Source organism: Eptatretus burgeri, chromosome 3 (genome assembly GCF_056783735.1).
Source record: "Eptatretus burgeri isolate ZD-2024b chromosome 3, Ebu_testis_v1, whole genome shotgun sequence".
NCBI lineage: Eukaryota > Metazoa > Chordata > Myxini > Myxiniformes > Myxinidae > Eptatretus > Eptatretus burgeri.
Genome location: NC_140963.1, coordinates 35,300,054 through 35,318,806, shown reverse-complemented (window position 1 = coordinate 35,318,806; position 18,753 = coordinate 35,300,054). Strand labels below are relative to the sequence as shown.

At 45.7% G+C, this 18,753-nt stretch overlaps 1 protein-coding gene across 6 annotated transcripts in view; it reads left to right on the top strand.

The window, feature by feature from the left end:
* The window catches only part of LOC147029674 (protein mono-ADP-ribosyltransferase PARP14-like), a 111,091-nt gene that overhangs the window by 50,235 nt on the left and 42,103 nt on the right, over nucleotides 1-18,753 (top strand). For all 6 annotated transcript variants that reach the window (XM_085872880.1, XM_085872882.1, XM_085872877.1 and 3 more), the window contains 2 exons: nucleotides 2,631-2,852; nucleotides 3,077-3,131. In XM_085872880.1, the coding sequence (XP_085729006.1) occupies nucleotides 2,631-2,852; nucleotides 3,077-3,131 (277 nt within the window). The remainder of the gene's footprint in view (nucleotides 1-2,630; nucleotides 2,853-3,076; nucleotides 3,132-18,753) is intronic.

Genomic DNA, 18,753 nt, shown 5'->3' with positions numbered 1-18,753 from the left:
AACCTATAAAAATTCTTCTTCTCCAGAACGGCTAGACAGATTGAGGAAAAACTTCACACAAATGTTCCGCAAGGCTTGGTTGTACAAGTTTGTGAAGGAATAATTGACAGGTCACATGGTTTGGCAACCATATTGGAAAAGGAAAAAAAGATTAAATAAATTAAAAATATTAGGAACCAATTAATCAATCAACGTGAAACTTTACAATTATGATCTCGTCGTGATGGGGAATACACTTTGTAAATTTCAACTTGATTGGACACATGGTCCAGCAGTCATAATTATTTAGTATTTTTGATCTGGGTTCTTTTTTATTTTTTATTTTTTAAAATCAGGCTCACTTGGCTGTGCCTGGATGGGTTTGAGGGTAGAGGAGTAGCAACTGAAATGTGAATCCTATCCAGGTTCCTCCTGATGACTTAATCTTTGCTTTTTGCTTGTTTAGGTTCCTGCTGATTACTCCAATGCAGGACTGTACCTATTTGGTCTTCCATTTGATTTCAATTGAATTAATTTTAATCCCATTCTAAATTCAATTGAAGAAAAAATAAATAAAACGTCAAGGGTCAGGGTCAGGCGTGCAATCAAAGCGGGGTGTCTTGGTAACCGGTCATCACTGCCAGCAGTTGTAGAGTGGCAGTTCTAATGAATTATGTAACACACCAGTCCACAAATGCCACACAAAATACACGACACCAAACTACACAAACACAACACAAAACAAGTCCTGGCGAGGGTCTGCAATCTCTGATTGCTCTTCTTCTTGTTTATTCAAACACTGATTTGTTTGTTCTTCTTGCAGTCCATGGAATTTTTTGAACATTTGTCTCCAACGCCACATTACAAATTTTCTTTACTAACATAAAAAGCCATCCATTTTTACTCATCGATCTACAATGCCAATAAAAAGTCTACACCCCCTTTCAAAATTTTCACCTTTTGTTGCCTTGTAGCCTGGAATTTAATTGCATTAAATCAGACTTTTTCCACCTTTATTTACACATCGTAGCCCACAACTTCCAAGTGAAAAACAAATTCTACAAATTTCAGAAAATTAATTAAAAATACAAAAGTAGAATATCTTGGTTAGATAAGTGTCCACCGCCTGAGTTAATACTTGGTGGAAGCACCTTTGACAGCAATTACAGCTGTGAGTATATTGGGAGAGGTCTCTACCAACTTTGCACACCTTGATTGGGAAATATTTTCCCATTCTTCTCCACAAAACTGTTCAGGCTTAGTGACGTTGCATGGGAAGCGTTGATGGACAGCAATCTTCAAGTCATGCCACAGGTTTTCGATTGTATTTATGTCGGGCTTTGCCTGGGCCACTCAGTGACATTTATCTTTTTGTTCCTTAGCCACTCCAATGTAGCTTTGGCTGTGTGCTTCCGGTCGTTGTCATGCTGAAAGGTGAACTTCTGTCCCAATTTCAGTTTTCTTGCAGAGGGCAGCAGGTTTTTCTCTCGAATTTTTCTGTATTTTACTCCATCCATTTTCCCTTCCATCATAACAAGCGCCCCAGTCCCTGATGATGAGAATCATCCCCATAACATGATGCTGGCACCACCATGTTTCACAGTAGGGATCGTGGTCTTTGGGTTATGTGTTGTGTTGGGTTTGCGCCAAACGTAATGTTTTGCATTTAGGCCAAAACGTTCCATCTTGGTTTCGTCAGACCACAAAACTTTTAGCCCCATGGCTTCAGAATCTCTGGTGTGTTTTTTGCATACCTCAAATGGGACTCAAGGTGGGCTTTTTTGGAATGGCTTCATTCTTGTCACCCTACCATACAGGCCAGATATATGGAGTGTTTCATATTGTTGGCACATGCACACAGTGACCAGTCATTGCTATGAAGGCATGTTGCTCTTTCAAAGTTGCCTTTGCACTCTTGGTGGTCTCTCTGATCAGTCTCCTCCTTGCTTGGTCATCCAGTTTGGAGGGACGGCCTGATCTAGGCAGGGTTTTGGTGGTACCATATGCCTTCCACTTCTTAATGATCATCTTGACTGTGCTCTTAGGGATATTCAAGGCCTTTGAAATATTTTTTTATACCCCTCCCCTCATCTGTGCTTTTCCACAACTTTATCCTCGAGGTCTTTTGAAAGCTCCTTAACTCACATGGTCGAGTCTTTGCTGTGAAATGCATTACCCAGCAGAGGAAACGTACAGGAACAGCTGATTTTAATCTAAAACAATCAGAATCACTACAGTTTAACACAGGTGGAGGCTAATTAACTTGGTGTGTGATTTTTTAAGTTGATTGGTTACACCTAAGCTAATTTACAATTGCTATGATAAGGGGGGTGGACACTTATCCAATCAAGATATTCTAGTTTTGTATTTTTAATTAATTTTCTGAAATTTATTGAATTTGTTTTTTTTAATTGGAAGTCATGGGTTACGATGCATAAATAAAGGTGGAAAAAGTCTGATTTAATGCAATTTAATTCCAGGCTATAAGACAATAAAAGGTGAAAATTTTGAGAGGGGGTGTAAGCATGGTGGTGCCTGAGTTCGGCACTGTATTTTAATAATGCAGAGGAACAGCAAACGTTTTGCATTTGTTAAAATAATTACATTTTGAGATGTTTCAATGACAGGAATATATTTTCTTTGTCCATCAGAGGTTGCACGCACTTTTAAAGGAATGTTTGCAGTCAGCTTCTCAAAGTGGATATCGCTCTATTGCATTTCCGCTGCTGCCATCTGAAGAACTGCTCTTGCCATCAGAATTTCCAGCTCATGACATAATCAGAGCACTTTCAGATTTTGTAATTTCTCAACCTCTCACCTCTCTTCAAGAAATATATCTAATATCTGAAAACGACAGAAGGCAACTGAAAGGGGTAAGTGTTATTGTGTATGATTAAATAGCTTTATGCATTGTTCAAACTACCAACAAGGATGAAACATTTTGAGCTGAATTTTCTGCTGCTGACATTAACCAAGTGTTGTGAATACAATTTTTTTTTTTGGCAATTTGATAAGAAAGTTGTACAATTATGTTTGTAAAGTAAACTCGACATGTTTTCAACTAAATGTATTTGTCATACATATAAATGTCTTTCAGAAAACAGACATTGTAGAAGGCAAAAACCCATTGCAACATGGAGCACTCGACCAAAGTAAGAACTATATTTTGTTTGTGGCTTTTATATTTTTAATAGAAGCAAAGAGTGTTTTGAGTGGGAGGATGCCTGGCTGGGGAGATGGAAGTACTTGGGACCATTATTATTCATAATTTACATCAAGTTCAGCGCAGGGCTACTCGATTGATTCCGGGCCTAGCTCGACTTAGCGATGAGGAGAGGCTGATGGAGGAAGGGCTTGATATACTTGAAAGGAGGCGGTTACGAGGAGATATGATAGAGGTGTGGATAAAATAAGTGCAGATGAATTATTCAACAGAGTAGACAGTGATCGGACCAGGGGCCATAGCCTGAGAGTAAAGAAGAGGAGAGCTAAGACGGTAGTAAGGCAGGGGACTTTCACTCAGAGCGTAGTTAATGCATGGAATGGTCCTCCCTGGAAAGGTAGTGGCAGCTGAAAAAGTAGATACGTTTAAATTACAATTAGATGGGTAGCTGGAAGTTATGGAGATAGAGGGGTATGGGGATGTTGGTGGGACTTTTATGTAGTTTGAGCATTGATGGGTGATGGTGTGCATGTGTACGGAGTGCTGTTGGTGGGGGTCTCGTAAAGGGGTGTTGTGTGCTTATGTATTTTTTAAACAAACCCATGCCCCCTCCCCTGAGGTGTAGAAAAAACAAAATACAAAAACTACGAAAAAAAATTGATTTCTTCTTTGTATCTTGTGTTGGTAAATTAGTATGGTGTTCACGCAGGCATGATGGGCTGAATGTCCTCCACCTGTGTCCGTTTTCCTTGTATTTCCTTGTATAATAATAAATTAATTGATTAATCAAAAAATAGCAAAATGACATTTTTGCCAATGCACATCTTCACTTTTGTCTCCAAATTTCAGCTTCCTTGCTCAAAGGATGACTGAGATATCGACCGGACAAACAAACAAACCTGAAATCAAATGGAGTAAAAAACTGAGTACTCTCCTTTTCCCCTTCGTTCGGCGCCTGGCGATTCCATCATGCATCGCCTCGATATGGATTTGGGAAGGAGCGGTGTATAATAATTATTTAAATATTTGAATATCAGCTTGATCCAGAGGTGAATGGTGTTGTTGTTGTGTTGCCCGGTCAGTTATGCTCGAACAGGCTCGCGCCATGGAGATAGCCGATCAATCTCCCAGGAGCGACCCACAGATGCCTCATATTTATGATGTTGTGCCCTTGTCTAAGTGACGCCAGGACCACAACGTCTTCCACAATGTGTTTTGTTGTGTGTGGAGAGGCCTGGCAGAGGTTATAGGTGTCACCAGTGGAGTCGTCGAGTCTGTGTTTGTTGTGTAAGAGCTGTGGGTGGTGTCTACAGCGGCAGCATGCAAGGTGAGCATCATCAGACCTGGAGAGTCGTTGGTCTTTGTCATGGATGGTTTAGAGTTTACTACCCAGGATATTGTTTGGGCCTTGTTTGTTGATTGCATTTATTGTGATGTGGGTGTGGATGTGTTTTTTTGTAGGTTCCGTTGTTCAATGGGGGGATGTTTTGAAGGATGTCACTGTCCCGCCTTTTTGGTGTTGTATTATTATGTCTAGGGGCCTGTGAGTGGTTGTACATGTTGTGGCAAGGGTGATTGGGATTGGCACTTGCCGTTGCATGGAACTGTGCATCTCTCATGTCCAAGTGGTCCTTGATTTTTAGCATTTTTACCTCTGTGTGTAAGTGCTCCATGGATGTTGTTAATGTGCAACCTGTGATTATGTGAAGGGCTTTGTTTTGTATGGTCTGTAGGGTGTTGAGATGTGTGTTTGATTGGCTGGAGGCCTAAGATGAGCTGGCGTAGTTGATGACTGGTTTAATGTACTGTCTGTGTTCATGATTTTGTTCCCTTGTGGTGTGGTGTCCAAGGTCGGTGCTTGTGAGTGCCCTAAGTGTGTTCATCCTGGGTGTGCATATCTTTTTTATTGTTCGTGAATTGATCTGAGAATGACATGGATGTGTTAAAAGTGACGCCGAGTATTTTTGGTTGGCGTGTGTTTATGTCGGATAGGGATGTTGTTGTTCAGTGTGATGTGTGGTGCAACGCTATGTTCCTTGGTGTAATTTGTTAAAAGTGTGTTGATTTTGAGGGGGCTACTTTCAGTCTGTCGATGGTGAGCCAGGTTTGTGGGGTGCTGAGGAAGGGTTGAAGTTGTGCTGTGGTGATGTTGATGTTGCTAAGAGGAGACGTAATGATTATGTTGTCCGCATACGAGGCTGTTTTTATGTTCTCGGGTGGTTGTGGAATGTCGTGCATGAACAGATTAGAGAATGTGTGGAAGAGGACAGCCTTGATGGACTCCTTTATGAAAGTATCATGTGCTTGATGACTTGCTGGAATGACTGTCTGCATGATAGTTAGTTGGCCATTCAGCATTTGGTGTTGTTGTGCATGATTGTGTTGAGTATTTTGTTTTTGAATAAGAGTTCTGGGAGTGTTTCAAATGCTTTGCTGATGTCTACTGTGGTGAGAATAGTGTGTTTGTGTGGTTTTCTATTGTTGAAGCCATCAAAGGTGTTTTGTGTGAGGTTTGTGAGGAGAGTGATGGTGGTGGTGGTGGTGGTGGAGTGCTTTGGTCTGAATCCATGTTGGGTGTGTGAGAGAGGGACGTGAGGGTTTATGAGTATGAGTAGTAGGGGTCCTGTAACTTTGGAGGGTGTTCAAATTCATGTGATGGGTCTGTATAAGGCTGCTTTGGTGGGATCTTTGTTTGATTTGAGGATGGTCATGATTTTGCCGAGTTTCCAAATTTGGGGGATTATTGAGTGTTGGAAGGAGAAATTGCTTGTGTTTGTGATGGCTGATATGCCGTGTGGTCGAAGGCGTTTTAAATGCAAATTGTACATGTTGTCATGGTCGTGTTTCGGTTTTTGGTGATTTTGATGATTTTTGTTGTTTTGTGCGGGAGTGAATGTTGTGATGGTGGTGTCGAGTTGGCAGCTTAGTTTGCGTCTTGTAATACGTCTCCCCTCTTTCCTGAGTCCTGTGTGACTTGTGTTTGTGTAGTGTTCTCTGAGGATGTTTGCTTGTTGGTTCTCTGATGGTATGTCGTCTGTGGTAGATATGGCTGCATGTGAGGGTGTTATGCCACTATTGGAGTTACTGATGCTCTTTATGGTTTTGTGCAAGTGTTTGGTATTGGTTGAGTGAACTAGTGTGCGTGCATAGAAAGGAGTGCCAGCTTTGTGTTTTTTCACTATTATTTTGTTGTTTATTTCTGTGTTTCTGTTTGAATCCTTTCAAATGTGTGTGGTGTTTTGGGTTTTGGTGTGTTGTGTCATCTTGTTGTCTGATGAGGTGTGTGATTTCTTACATGTAGTTGGGGTTGTATTTTTTGATATTACCCTTTGGAATGTATTTAGTCGCTGAGGTTGTGATAATCATGTTGAACTGTTTGATGAAGATGTCAGTATTGGTGATGTTGTTGTTGAGTTGTTGGAATTCTTGTTCAGGATCGTTCACAAAGTTATCCAACACCACTATTTTTGTAATTTGTGAAAATGTAAGTATACCTGCGAGAATGGTTTTCATTCAAGAGGGTCTTAGTTGTCTTAGAGTCTGGTGGGGTGGTCATAATGGGATAGGTCTGTAGAAGGTAAAAGTCTGTGTTTGCCATGTCTGGTTGGTGAACATGTTATATTTAAGGTAAGATGTGCATGATTTAATGTATTATCATGTAATGGAATGTGTGATGGGAGTTGTAAATACGTGATGATACTTTAAATCCTCTAAGCGAGTAGATTCTGATTAGTGATGTTGCTTTGATGGGTTGACTGACTGCCTGGACACAACTGAGGTGTTGTGGATCGACTGATGTAGGTAATCGACTGATGTGGATCTGTGACTGAGGTTGTGGAACCGCCGTTTGGAGATAAGATGTTCTGGGCTGAAAGGATTGAAACCTCGAGGAAGAACGGTGCTCAGTTGATGATCCATGCGGTCACAAAATCATCCAATTGCTTGTAGGTTAAGTTTCTTACTTTAGGTAAGAGAACTACGTTTTGAGGTTTACAATCCTTGCAATAATTCGCGGACCAGTGTTTCTTTGTCGCGCTACTCCTCCTATAGTTCTGGGCAGATAACATCCAGACTTTCATCAAAGGATCAACATGACCCCAATTAGTGGATAGGGGTATTTTTCTTTTATCATTTCCAGTAGTTTTGGGGATGGGGGGGAGGGGGGGACGACACAAATTCTCGATGTAAATGTGTATCGTGTTGTGCCGCTCCAGGTGGGGGAGGGTATTACAAGTCCCACCCTTTATAGTGCAGTATTCCTGTCCCCACGTTTTTCAGTGCAGCAAGGTATTTGTTTTGAATAATAAGCAGTAGGTATGTAGGGGCGTAGGGATATCATAAAAAGTGGGGGGCTGGGGCAATTTGTAAAAAAAATTCAAAATTTCAGAGTTTCAAGTAATTTAAAGAGAGAAGAAAAAAAATTGACGATCACGCTGAACGTGATGTAAATGCAGTTGTGTATATTTTTAAAAGTTGTCTATTTCAGCAAAATTTGATGTAAAATTCAAAACTTTATTTTATGCACTTTGGCCATTTTCTGAGTTTGTTTGGCTTCGGTCATATTAGCCAAAATACTTCGTCCTTGAATCATTTGCTTGACAAAAGTTATTCACAAGTGCCAATGGTGTATCAGTTCAAAGCTCGATGTTGTAGTATTTGAATAAGCATTAGTAAATGCCTATACATGAACGAGTAAAATTGATGGATTTATGTTATAAGTTTCGTTTAGCACGGATCAGTAAATTGTATTATAAACTGCTTGATGTAAGGAGCTAATTTTACCTGTAGGTGGCAGTATTGTACTCTAAACTGCCTGGTGAGATTTGTGAAGGTGCTGGAACGTTGTCAGATGAAACATCCAGTGTGGACAAAAATCACATTTGCTGGAAGGCACAAGATAATTCTGTGATCCTATATACACCCGCGAGAGCGGAGTGTAGAGAGACAGATGACATGTAACGAACTGTATATATCCATCGTCCCCCATGCTCGATTTATCTCCGATGAATGAACAAGGTGTTCATGTCAAGAGTGGTTGTTAACGCGTGGAGCCAATTATAATCATGTTGATTAAAACTCATTAAGATTGTGTATCAGGAAAGAATTCCTTTGATCTCTTTAATCATCCTGGATGGGCCAGCATACGAAAGAGAACACCAAGACAACTCAATTGTTCGACAGCCTCAGAGGACTAGGTGCACACTTATGAGTTGAGCCGGCAGAACAGGGACACTGGATAGAAATAACTCGATGTGGAAATCGGAGTTGGACATTGCATGTAATGGTGAACTTCCTCATTTGACTTTGTATCTGTTTATTTGAAATACAAGTTTCAAAAACGTTACACTGTTGATGTGGTCACTGTAACATCACTCATAAGTCACAGACACCAACTGACAAAGATCCATTTGAGTGGTCGCTGACCTGTACGTTCATTCATAACTTTGGATTGCAGTCATTAGAGAACGTGCTGGATTCGGCACAATGAATAACATACGTACACTAAATAGAAGGAAACTCCAAAGGTGCATGCACCACTGAAATTTGGCGACCATGACAGGATCTGTTGGTGGTAAAAGGCTTTAAAACACAGAAACAGAAACAAAAACACAGAACAAAACACAGAAACAAAAACACAGAAACAGCAGATGAGGAAGACTACACATAAGCCACAGTGCTGTGGTTGTCATCTAGGTGCAAATTGACTGCTCATCCATCTGCCATGGAGATTGGCAAGTGGATTGAGCGAGGCGGGTGGCTTAGACTGAAGGGAAAGAAACTAATGGCTTTTGCTAAACAACAGCAAGCAGCTGCAAAAGAAGAGAAGGCTCGTGAAGGTGAGGAAAGACGAAGCGGAGCATGAGTAACGCAAAGAGGAGGCGGAGCGTGAGTAACGCAAAGAGGAGGCGGAGAGTGAGGCACGCAAAGAGGAGGCAGAGCGTGAGGCACGCAAAGAGGAGGCAGAGCGTGAGGCACGCAGAGGGTGAGAACCACGAAGAGGAGGTGTCACGTGAGGCATGCAAAGAAGGGACAGAGCATGAGGGACGCAAAGACGAAGCGGAGCGTGAGGGACGCAAAGAGGAAGCGGAGCGTGAGTAACGCAAAGAGGAGGCGGAGAGTGAAGCACGCAAAGAAGGGACAGAGCGTGAGGTACGCAAAGACGAAGTGGAGCGTGAGGGACGCAAATAAGAGACGGAGCATGAGGGACACAAAGACGAAGTGGAGCGTGAGGGACGCAAAGACGAAGCGGAGCGTGAGGGACGCAAAGACGAAGCGGAGCATGAGGGACGCAAAGACAAAGCGGAGCGTGAGGGACGCAAAGACAAAGCGGAGCGTGAGGGACGCAAAGACGAAGCGGAGCGTGAGGGACGCAAAGACGAAGCGGAGCGTGAGGGACGCAAAGACGAAGCGGAGCGTGAGGAATGCAAAGACGAAGCGGAGCGTGAGGGACGCAAAGACGAAGCGGAGCATGAGGGACGCAAAGACGAAGTGGAGCGTGAGGAACGCAAAGACTTTTTCTTTCGGGCGGTGATTTTCAACACCAGGGCTCAGAAACTGCCGTGCAGCTTCTTTTCACAAGCGAATATGCTGACCGTTTATCTCTTGCACCAGGTCTGTTCACCACGATCACCCACCTTCCTCATCAACCACACAACGAGATGATTTCTGAGGCCCCGTGATAAGGCCATGAGGCACGTTCTTCTTCCCTTGTCAGAAACGTACACTCTTCACGACTCAGCTGAACAGTCAATGGCTAGCGTTTTACTGCAGCACGCAAACAAATTCACCTCAGCACGAACACGAGAATCATGCAGCCTTCTTCACCGTGTCGATAGAAAGCCAGCGAGCTCGATCCTTTTTCCTCCAATAGCTTACCTCACACAACTATCCTCTCCCCGAACCTTGAAACCTCACACCCATCCATCATCCACCCCAGGGGCGTGGTTTTCTAGTTGTCATTCCTGGAGGTGGGGGGGGGTTGCCTGCCTGGAACGTTCGGTTCGGTTCGGTTGTTGTTTTAAGGACGTGATTCCTTTTTATCGCCGGTCTTGTAAATGCAAAAACGTAGGAAAAGATCACACGGGGCAATCACAAACTGGGAAAAATTATCCTTAAACCCTATCTAATTAACACAGCACTGTCCTCCGTGTGGTGACACGTAACAACTTAAGCTGACAGTTTTCCCCACTTAATTACATTGAGATGTCTCCTGCTCGTCCATGGACAATGCTACTCTGTACAATACTACCTTTACTCTGAAGTTCCTACATCTACCCCACAAACATAACAATACATTAGATGATTACAATGAGTAAAAAATGTTTTCAGTTGTTATAAATCAATGAATTTCCACATCACGGCAGGATGGCTGAGTGGTATGCAAGCTTGTTCTAAGCTGTCTAGCATGGGTGCAAATCCTGACCCAGCTATAAACTGTCATTTTGGTGTTTTATAGACAGGGTGATTCATCAATGTGTGTGCCGTGTCTCGGATGGAGGTTAAACTGGATGTCCCATATGCTGGAAACCCCCTCTCCTCTTCCCTCCCCTCTCTCCCTCTCTCTCCCACCCCTTTCTCTCTCTCTCTCTCTCTCTCTCTCTCTCTCTCTCTCTCTCTCTCTCTCTCTCTCTCTCTCTCTCTCTCTCTCTCTCTCTCTCTCTCTCTCTCTCTCTCTCTCTCTCTCTCTCCGCCCCACCCTCTCCCTCTCTCTCTCCCAACCCTCCTCCTCTGTTAATTGAACTATTAAGGAAAGTATGGATCAGAAATTAATTTAAATCTGCTTCCCCATGGTGTAGCATGCACGAATCAGATTTGGAGTGAGCCGACCAGAGGGGTGCAAAGGTCACTGCGTGTGCAAGCATGCATGCAGGCAGGCCTTTGCCAGGTATATAGGATGGTGTTTAAATGTCCCTACCCAGTTTTATATTGTTGCAGTTATGGAAACCACATGCCTCCAAGGCGATGGCATCCAAAATATAGTGGTCCCAAGACAGTTATTCCATTAACATACGCTTCGATAGCCCCTTCCCTTTTGTCTAGTGGGTCAAATGAGACGTGCGTTGCAGGGATCTCATAGCTAGGTTTGCTTGCACCACTAACTTCATTTATACTCTTCTTTTCTGCTTATTTCTGAGGTAAATCCGAATTTACATTCAACACACGCAGCACGTGCCGTGGCTGCGAGGAAACCGCAATACCCTCAGAATAACTTCTGCAGGGGAGGGGCATAAAAAGGCCGCCACGCACCGCGCGAGCATTCACAGCGTAGAGCTCCCGTCCTCAAGCGATCCCTCAACCCAACTTTTGCAGAAAGTTAAACAGTATGCTCGGCAGCTCAAGATGATCGGCTCGAGCTTCCGATGATCTGGGATGAGATTGCCATTTGCAATGAAAAGGCATATGAATGAATATCTCTTAATATAAAGAGGCTGCACGGATGGTGTTTTTCACAACACAGAAGCAAATGACCCAATATCCGCAAGAGCGTGGCTTGTTGCTTGGTGCCAATAGCTACATCAGCAGAGGCCGATAAAATAAAAACGACAACCACGCCACGTTGTGCACGAGATGGGTGGCGCATACTTTTCAACCCATTTCTGGACTAATTATATCGATCGGGTTTCGCCCCGCGCACACGATATCAGAATCGGGCGAATGCAAGCGCTGACCACGTGGGCCATGGCGAATCCGCACGCACTGTATGGAACGTGCTCGAATGCAGACCCGTGCTTAGCTTGTGACACCTTATTATCGTGCGCTGACCATGTGGGCCATGGCGGATCCGCGTGCACTGTACGGAACGTGCTCGAAGGCAGACCCGTACTGAGCTCATGACACCTTATTATCGTACAGAGCAGGGCTCGAATGGACAAATCTTAGCGTCTGTGCATGGGTTTGCCATAACATCTTACCTTCTCGCCTCTACGGCCAGCGAAGCTGCGATCGGGCAGTGGCATGTTGTACAGCGCAGGCCGCATGGCGCATCACGGAGCGGGCACATTGACCAGTGCTGGTCGGAGGTGCCCGGGCAGGCATGCAGGACCGACGCCACCCTCGGCCGGTCGTCAGCACACGGCCCGGGGGTTCTTGCAAGGCAATTCCTGACACGGAGTTCGGTGTCGGCAATTCACGAGGTCGGAGCAAGACATTTTCATGGCGTGGGGCCACCTGGCCTGAAGGGGAATGTTGCCACTTCCGGCCATAGAGGCCGGGCCGCATGTGGGGGCCAGGGCCAATCAGAGCGCCCGGTTTGGGTGACGACACGTCGTCGCTTCGGGGTGCTCCCCCCCCCCGCTCTGCGCCGCGGGGCCTATAAAGGTCTGATCGGGGCCATTCGTTCTCTCTCTTCCCTTCTTCGCCTTCTGCATGCGCTGAACTTCGTCATCACCTAGACTCCGCTCTCCTGTCGTCATTGCTTGCTGACTCCACCCTCCTCCACCCAAGTCCCTCCCTTCACGCCCAACGGTCTCGTCGCATTCTCTGGACGATGCTTTGCACGGATTGCCACGAAGCGAGAGATGGCGGCCAGCTGTTGGGGAGGTGTTGCACCACGGAGCATTCCTCCCAAATGTATTGGTGGTGCATTCAGGCAGTCAATTGTTCAAGGTACCGAGAGACCGTAGCCTCAACTCCTCTCCCTTCTTGTTTCAATAACGCCTCATCATCGGGTATGTGTGTGTGTGCGTGCGTGCGTGCGTGCGTGCGTGCGTGCGTGCGTGCCTTTTGTTCTGGCGCCTGTCCACATAAGTAAGATTGCAGAAGATTATTATTATTATTATTATTTCGGGTTAAGTCTGCTGTGTCCGCTTTTGTAAGTTGCTTGTATATTGCCGCACCTCTCACATTTCTTTCTTTCCCTGCATAACACACCCCAATAAAACTATTCCCTGTACCACATAACTTATCCTCGCTTGCTTGTATGTAAATTATTATTAGAAATGTTCCCAACTCGTTTTTGTCATTTCCGTCATTGATCCAGCATGGTCTGAATCTTAGCTTCTCAAGGACTTTATTCCCAATGATCCATTCCTTTTAGCTGGTACATCCTTGGCAGTGTCACTCGGCTGCATCCTCTCCGGTGGAGTGATCCGGTTCGGACAAGGCGTACCGAGAGCGTGTTCCCCAGTAATTAAATCACGTGATTAATTTGGCAACCCGGTTAACCCATAGACGGGAGGACCCTAGGTCACGCATTTGAGTTATTGGTGTTCACGGTCGGTTAGCGACCCGCCGCGTCACGGAATTATCCATGTGCGACGACCTACAAGTCCGGGGAGTCTTGTGGGAGCCGAGATAGCTTTCCCCCCTAGTGGTCTACTTACCCGACTCCCGGCCCGCAACAATATCGAACCCAACGGTTAGAAAGAAAATGTTGCTGCTTGGAAAAAAAACGTTGTTCAAAAAGAGAAAAAAAAAATGTGTGTTTTATTGCCATTCCCTTCCCCTCCCCTCATCATGCTGCCTTCCACTCTCCTTCCGCTGCCTCCCCTCTCACTCCCCTTAGGCTTACCTCCTCCCCCAAACCACCTCTCCTCTCCCCCCCCCCCCATGGCCATCTCTGGGTGGTCTCCGTGTGCTGTTTTAATGTACCCCATTTCATTAAATCCTGTGCTGCCACCCCTTCTCCACAAGTCCCACTACCAAACGCAAGTCAAGAACCCCTACCCTTATAAAGACCTCCTCCTAAACCCCCTCCCTCTCCCCACTTCCCCCTCCCCTCCCCTCTCCCCATCCTGACTCCCACCCCCCCCTCTGCCAGATTGTATAGCGACGTTTGGTGAGGCATTGCACCCCCCCACCTCTCCATTCCCTATCCTCTTCCTCTTCCTCGTTATTACCCCCTCCGTGCTCCCCCACCCCTCCTAGCTCCCCACCCCTCCTCGCTCCCCACCCCTCCTCGCTCCCCCACCCCTCCTAGCTCCCCGCTCCTCCTAGCTCCCCCACCCCTCCTCGCTCCCATGCCCCTCCTAGCTCCCCCACCCCTTCCTAGCTCCCCCGCCCCTCCTCGCTCCCCCTCCTCGCTCCCTCATTCTCCTAGCTCCCCCGCCCCTCCTCGCTCCCCCGCTCCTCCTCGCTTCCCCGCCCCTACTAGCTCCCCCGCCCCTCCTAGTTCTCCCTGCCCCTCCTAGCTCCCCCGCCCCTCCTCACTCCCCCGTTCTCCTAGTTTCCCCGCCCCTCCTCGCTCCCCCGCCCCTCCTCGCTCCCCCGCCCCTCCTAGCTCCACCGCCCCTCCTCGCTCCCCCATCCCTCCTAGCTCCCCCGCCCCTCCTCGCTCCCCCACCCCTCCTCGCTCCCCCACCCCTCCTAGTTCCCCCGCCCCTCCTCGCTCCCCCACCCCTCCTAGCTCCCCCGCCCCTCCTAGCTCCCCTGCCCCTCCTAGCTCCCCTGCCTCTCCTAGCTCCCCCACCCCTCCTCGCTTCCGCACCCCTCCTCACTCTTCCCTTCCTCCTCGCTGTATGGCAGCAACCCCTAACAGCTCACCATAAGACATGATAAGACCATAAGACACCGACCTTCGCTGGCGGTTATGTTTTTTATGGCCGGCTATCCTGCCTGCAAGCACACACCGGTGGACATTAAAGATCCAAAAGGGCCCTTTGAAAAGAGGAGGATATTGTGTGCCTTCACCATGGCAACATTCTGAATTCCAGCCCTGACCATACGATCATGTGGGCCACTCATCATAGCAAAGCAGCGTTCCCAGAAATGATGCAACCAACAGCTGTTATTGTGTTTTATAAGGATATTCGTACTTTACATCCTTTACTTTTGTGCGTGCGCTCCCCAGAAATTGACTGGGATTTGGGGGCGAACAACGGAGTGGGCCCTCGATTTAATCCGCGTGTTTTTCTTGCGAACTGCAGCATATATTTTGATCAGGTGGAATCGTCGGTCCAGGTGGTCTTCACCAATTAACAGAGCACTACAAAAATGCCTCGTTCTCTTTGGGATCGAAATGTATGAGGCAAACATGAAAAGGTTCAAGCCTGTCGAACCAGCAAGCCACTCTCTGTATACGCAGCGCATAGTGGCCATGGCGTTGTAGTTAGTAACAGCAGCAGGGGGGAAGCACGTACTTTATATTTCAGGTCCGTGTAGATGTTTTTTTTTGTATTTTTTAAATAAATAGTTGAGTATTTAAAGTATTCATAATTTGTGAATCATCGAAAGTACCATAAGCATAACGAGCCACATAAATAATTTCGCAGAAAACAAAGCGAACAGTACAGGGTCAGGGATAGTAATGTGATGTTTTGACGTGACGGTTCTCAGAGCCAAACGACTTGAAGCCAACATTCAAATTGTGTTGTGAGCCGATCGTTGTCTTGATTGGCGATGGCGCATTGGTGCAGGTAGGAAGGGAATAAATACCTTTCCTGCATCGAAAAGGAAGGTTTGGGGCGTGTGGGATGAATGCGTGAACTGAAACTGCTTCGTTACTTGTGAGGGGGGGAAGCATCACCCGTGGTTCCAGAGGAATTCGCGCATTGCGTTCATCCAAGCCCGTCCCTCGGTGAGCTGCTGTGAGAGCGGAGGGTCGTGGGCTCTTGACAGAGGAGTCTGAAGTGTAGGCCCGCTGGGCCGGTGACTTTGAGCGGTTGTACCGGGCTGATCCACCCGCTGTCGAGTTAAGGGTGTTACGTCCACGTCAAGGGTGTTACAATCCCTGTTGCTGACCCTCCTATCAACTGTGGTCCACCTTCGCTTGTGGAAACACGGGCTGCGGTGAACCGGTTGAAACGGGGCAAAGCTCCATGGATCTGTGGCATCCATGCCGAACTTCTCAAGGCTGGTGGAAATGCTGTTCTGTGCTCTGCCTGGAACACAGGCATCATCACAACTGACTGGAAGAGGGGCCTTGTTGTCCCTCTCTGGAAAGGGAAGGGTGATCGCCAAGACTGCAACAACTACCGAGGGGTGACGCTGCTCTCAGTGCCGGGCAAGGTCTTTGCTCGGATAATTCTTGATAGGGTTCGCCACCATCTGCTTGAGCACCAGCGTCCAGAGCAGTCAGGCTTTACACCAAAGAGGTCAACGATTGACCGTATCCTTGCTCTTCGGGTCCTCACCGAACGCAGACCAGAGTTTCGGCAGGGGCTGCTCGCAGCTTATGTTTATCTCCGCAAAGCGTTCGATTCAGTGAATCGGGATGCCCTCTGGAGGATTCTTGGTCTTCGCGGGGTGCTGCAGTGCTGCAGAGAGATCAAGCTGCGGTGCATCGCTTGGGAATTTTAAGATCTCTTGCATTGAGTTTGCAGATGATGCAGTTTTCCTTGCAGAAACCCTGGATGTCCTTGTAGGTGCCCCTTGGGGCACTGAATGAGGAATCGGATTACAGGTTTCCTGTGTCAAAACTAACATCCAGGCTTTCAGTGACATCTTGGATGCTGCCATCTTGTCTGTACCTGTTTGTGGTGAGGATGTTGAGTTCACGGAGAGATTCACTTCCCTTGGCAGTGATATTCATGTCTCCGCAGGTTGTGAGCCAGAGGTCATTAGACATCTGGGTCGGGCCTGGGGAGTCATGGATTCACTATCATTTGGTGTCTTGCTGTCGGTACCTATGCAGGAGGACGGAAGTCCGAGTCTTTAGTTCCTTGGTGCTTCCAGTCTTGCTTTACAGATGTGAGACTTGGACTCTGACAAAGGATCTGAGATGAAGATTTCACTCCTTCAGTACCAGGTCTCATCAGAGAATCCTTGGCTATTGCTGGTCATACTTTGTGTCCAACGAGCGGTTGCTGAGACAGACTCAAATATGATTTGTTGCCTGTATAGTCCGTGAGTGTCAGCTGCGGCTGTATAGACATGTGGCTCAATTTCTTGATGCTGATCCTGCTCACCAGATTCTCTCAGCGAGGGAGCCTCGTGAATGGAGAAGACCAACGGGACGACCACGTGCCTCGTGGTTGCAGCAGGTTGATCGGCATCTCAAGGAGATGGAGATGGGGATGGGGCAGGAATCTGCCTGGGGGATGGCCAGATGAAGGCCCTTTGGAGTACTGACGGAAAGTGGATGCAGCGACGTGCTGCTCCCATACCCAAGCTAACCTAACCTAACCTCACCTAACCTATTATTACTTGCCGAAAAAAAAAAAATTGCCAAATATGTTGGTTTGTAATGTTTGTCTGTCTGTCGCACGATTTTTGGCCACAGTTTTCAAGCAATAGTTTTGAAAAAAATATTCTGGATAGGTGACCGGACCAGGACGGCAACGCTAAATTTGGTGAAGTTCCAAATCCAGATCCGGATCTGAGAATTTTATTATCTGATTCTTCACCATCGAGAGATTTGGCCAAAAATGATATTTTGCACAATATCTAAAAAGGTTATGGATGGATTCACATGAAACTATGTGGACAGGTTGGGAGTGCCATAAGGAAGAATTGATTCAATTTTGGTGAAGATCCGAATCTAGATCTGGATACAAGAAATATTTATTTTTAAACTGATTCTTCACCATTGAGAGATTGGGGCAAAAACGATATTGCATGATGTCTCAAAAACTTGAGGACAGATTCGGATGAAACTTTCTGGTCAGGTTGGGTTTGTGAAAAGGACCAATTGTTTCGATATTGATGAAAATTTGAATCCGGATTCGGATTCGAGAATTTTTCAGGGGATTCTTCACCATTTCGAGAATGGGCCAAAAATGATATATAGCACAATATCTCAAAAGGTTATGGATGGATTCACACAAAACTTGGTGGATAGGTTGGGAGTGCCACTTGAAAGAATTCATTCAATTTTTTGTGAAGATCCAAATCCAGATCTGGATGCAAGATTTATTTAATTTTTAACTGATTCTTCACCATTAAGAGATGGGACTAAAAACCATGTATATCATGTTATCTCTAAAAGTTGTGGTCTACTTGTGACAAAACAGGGTGGAGGAGTTGGTTAGGAAACAAAAAGAAGCCGATTCGATTTTGGTTAAGGTCCAGAATCAGATCCGACCCATCAGTGGCATACCAAATGTAAACTATTCAGCCTGGCGGAGGTATGTTCTCTATGGAGTACGTTCCGTTTCACCAAGTTATCACTGAGTGATATTTCATTATTGTTGTTACTATTATTCATATTAATTAATATATGCTTTGTTACAATGTTATCATTATTTTTGTTATTTATTTTGTCATTAGAATGGCATGCTGTGGAAGGACCTGTAAAGTTGCTCTATATACTTTAATATAGCATCTGTTTAAAATATGGGAATTCTTCCAGATTATTTGTAGTTGATTAGCGTTCTCCACCCAGGAGATCATGACAATCATTTTGGTTCATTACACTCCACATCAGAGCCAGTAGTCCACAAAAAATACGACACACACACACACACACACACACACACACACACACACACACACACACACACACACACACACACACACACACACACACACACACACACACACACACACACACACACACACACACACACACACACACACACACACACACACACACACACACTGAGAGTGGATTGAAAGAGGTGATGGCCTGATGTTTTCACTTTGTAATTTTGTTTTGGGTTATTTTACACAGTTGTGATGATATATATATATATATATATATATATATATATATATATATATATATATATATATAT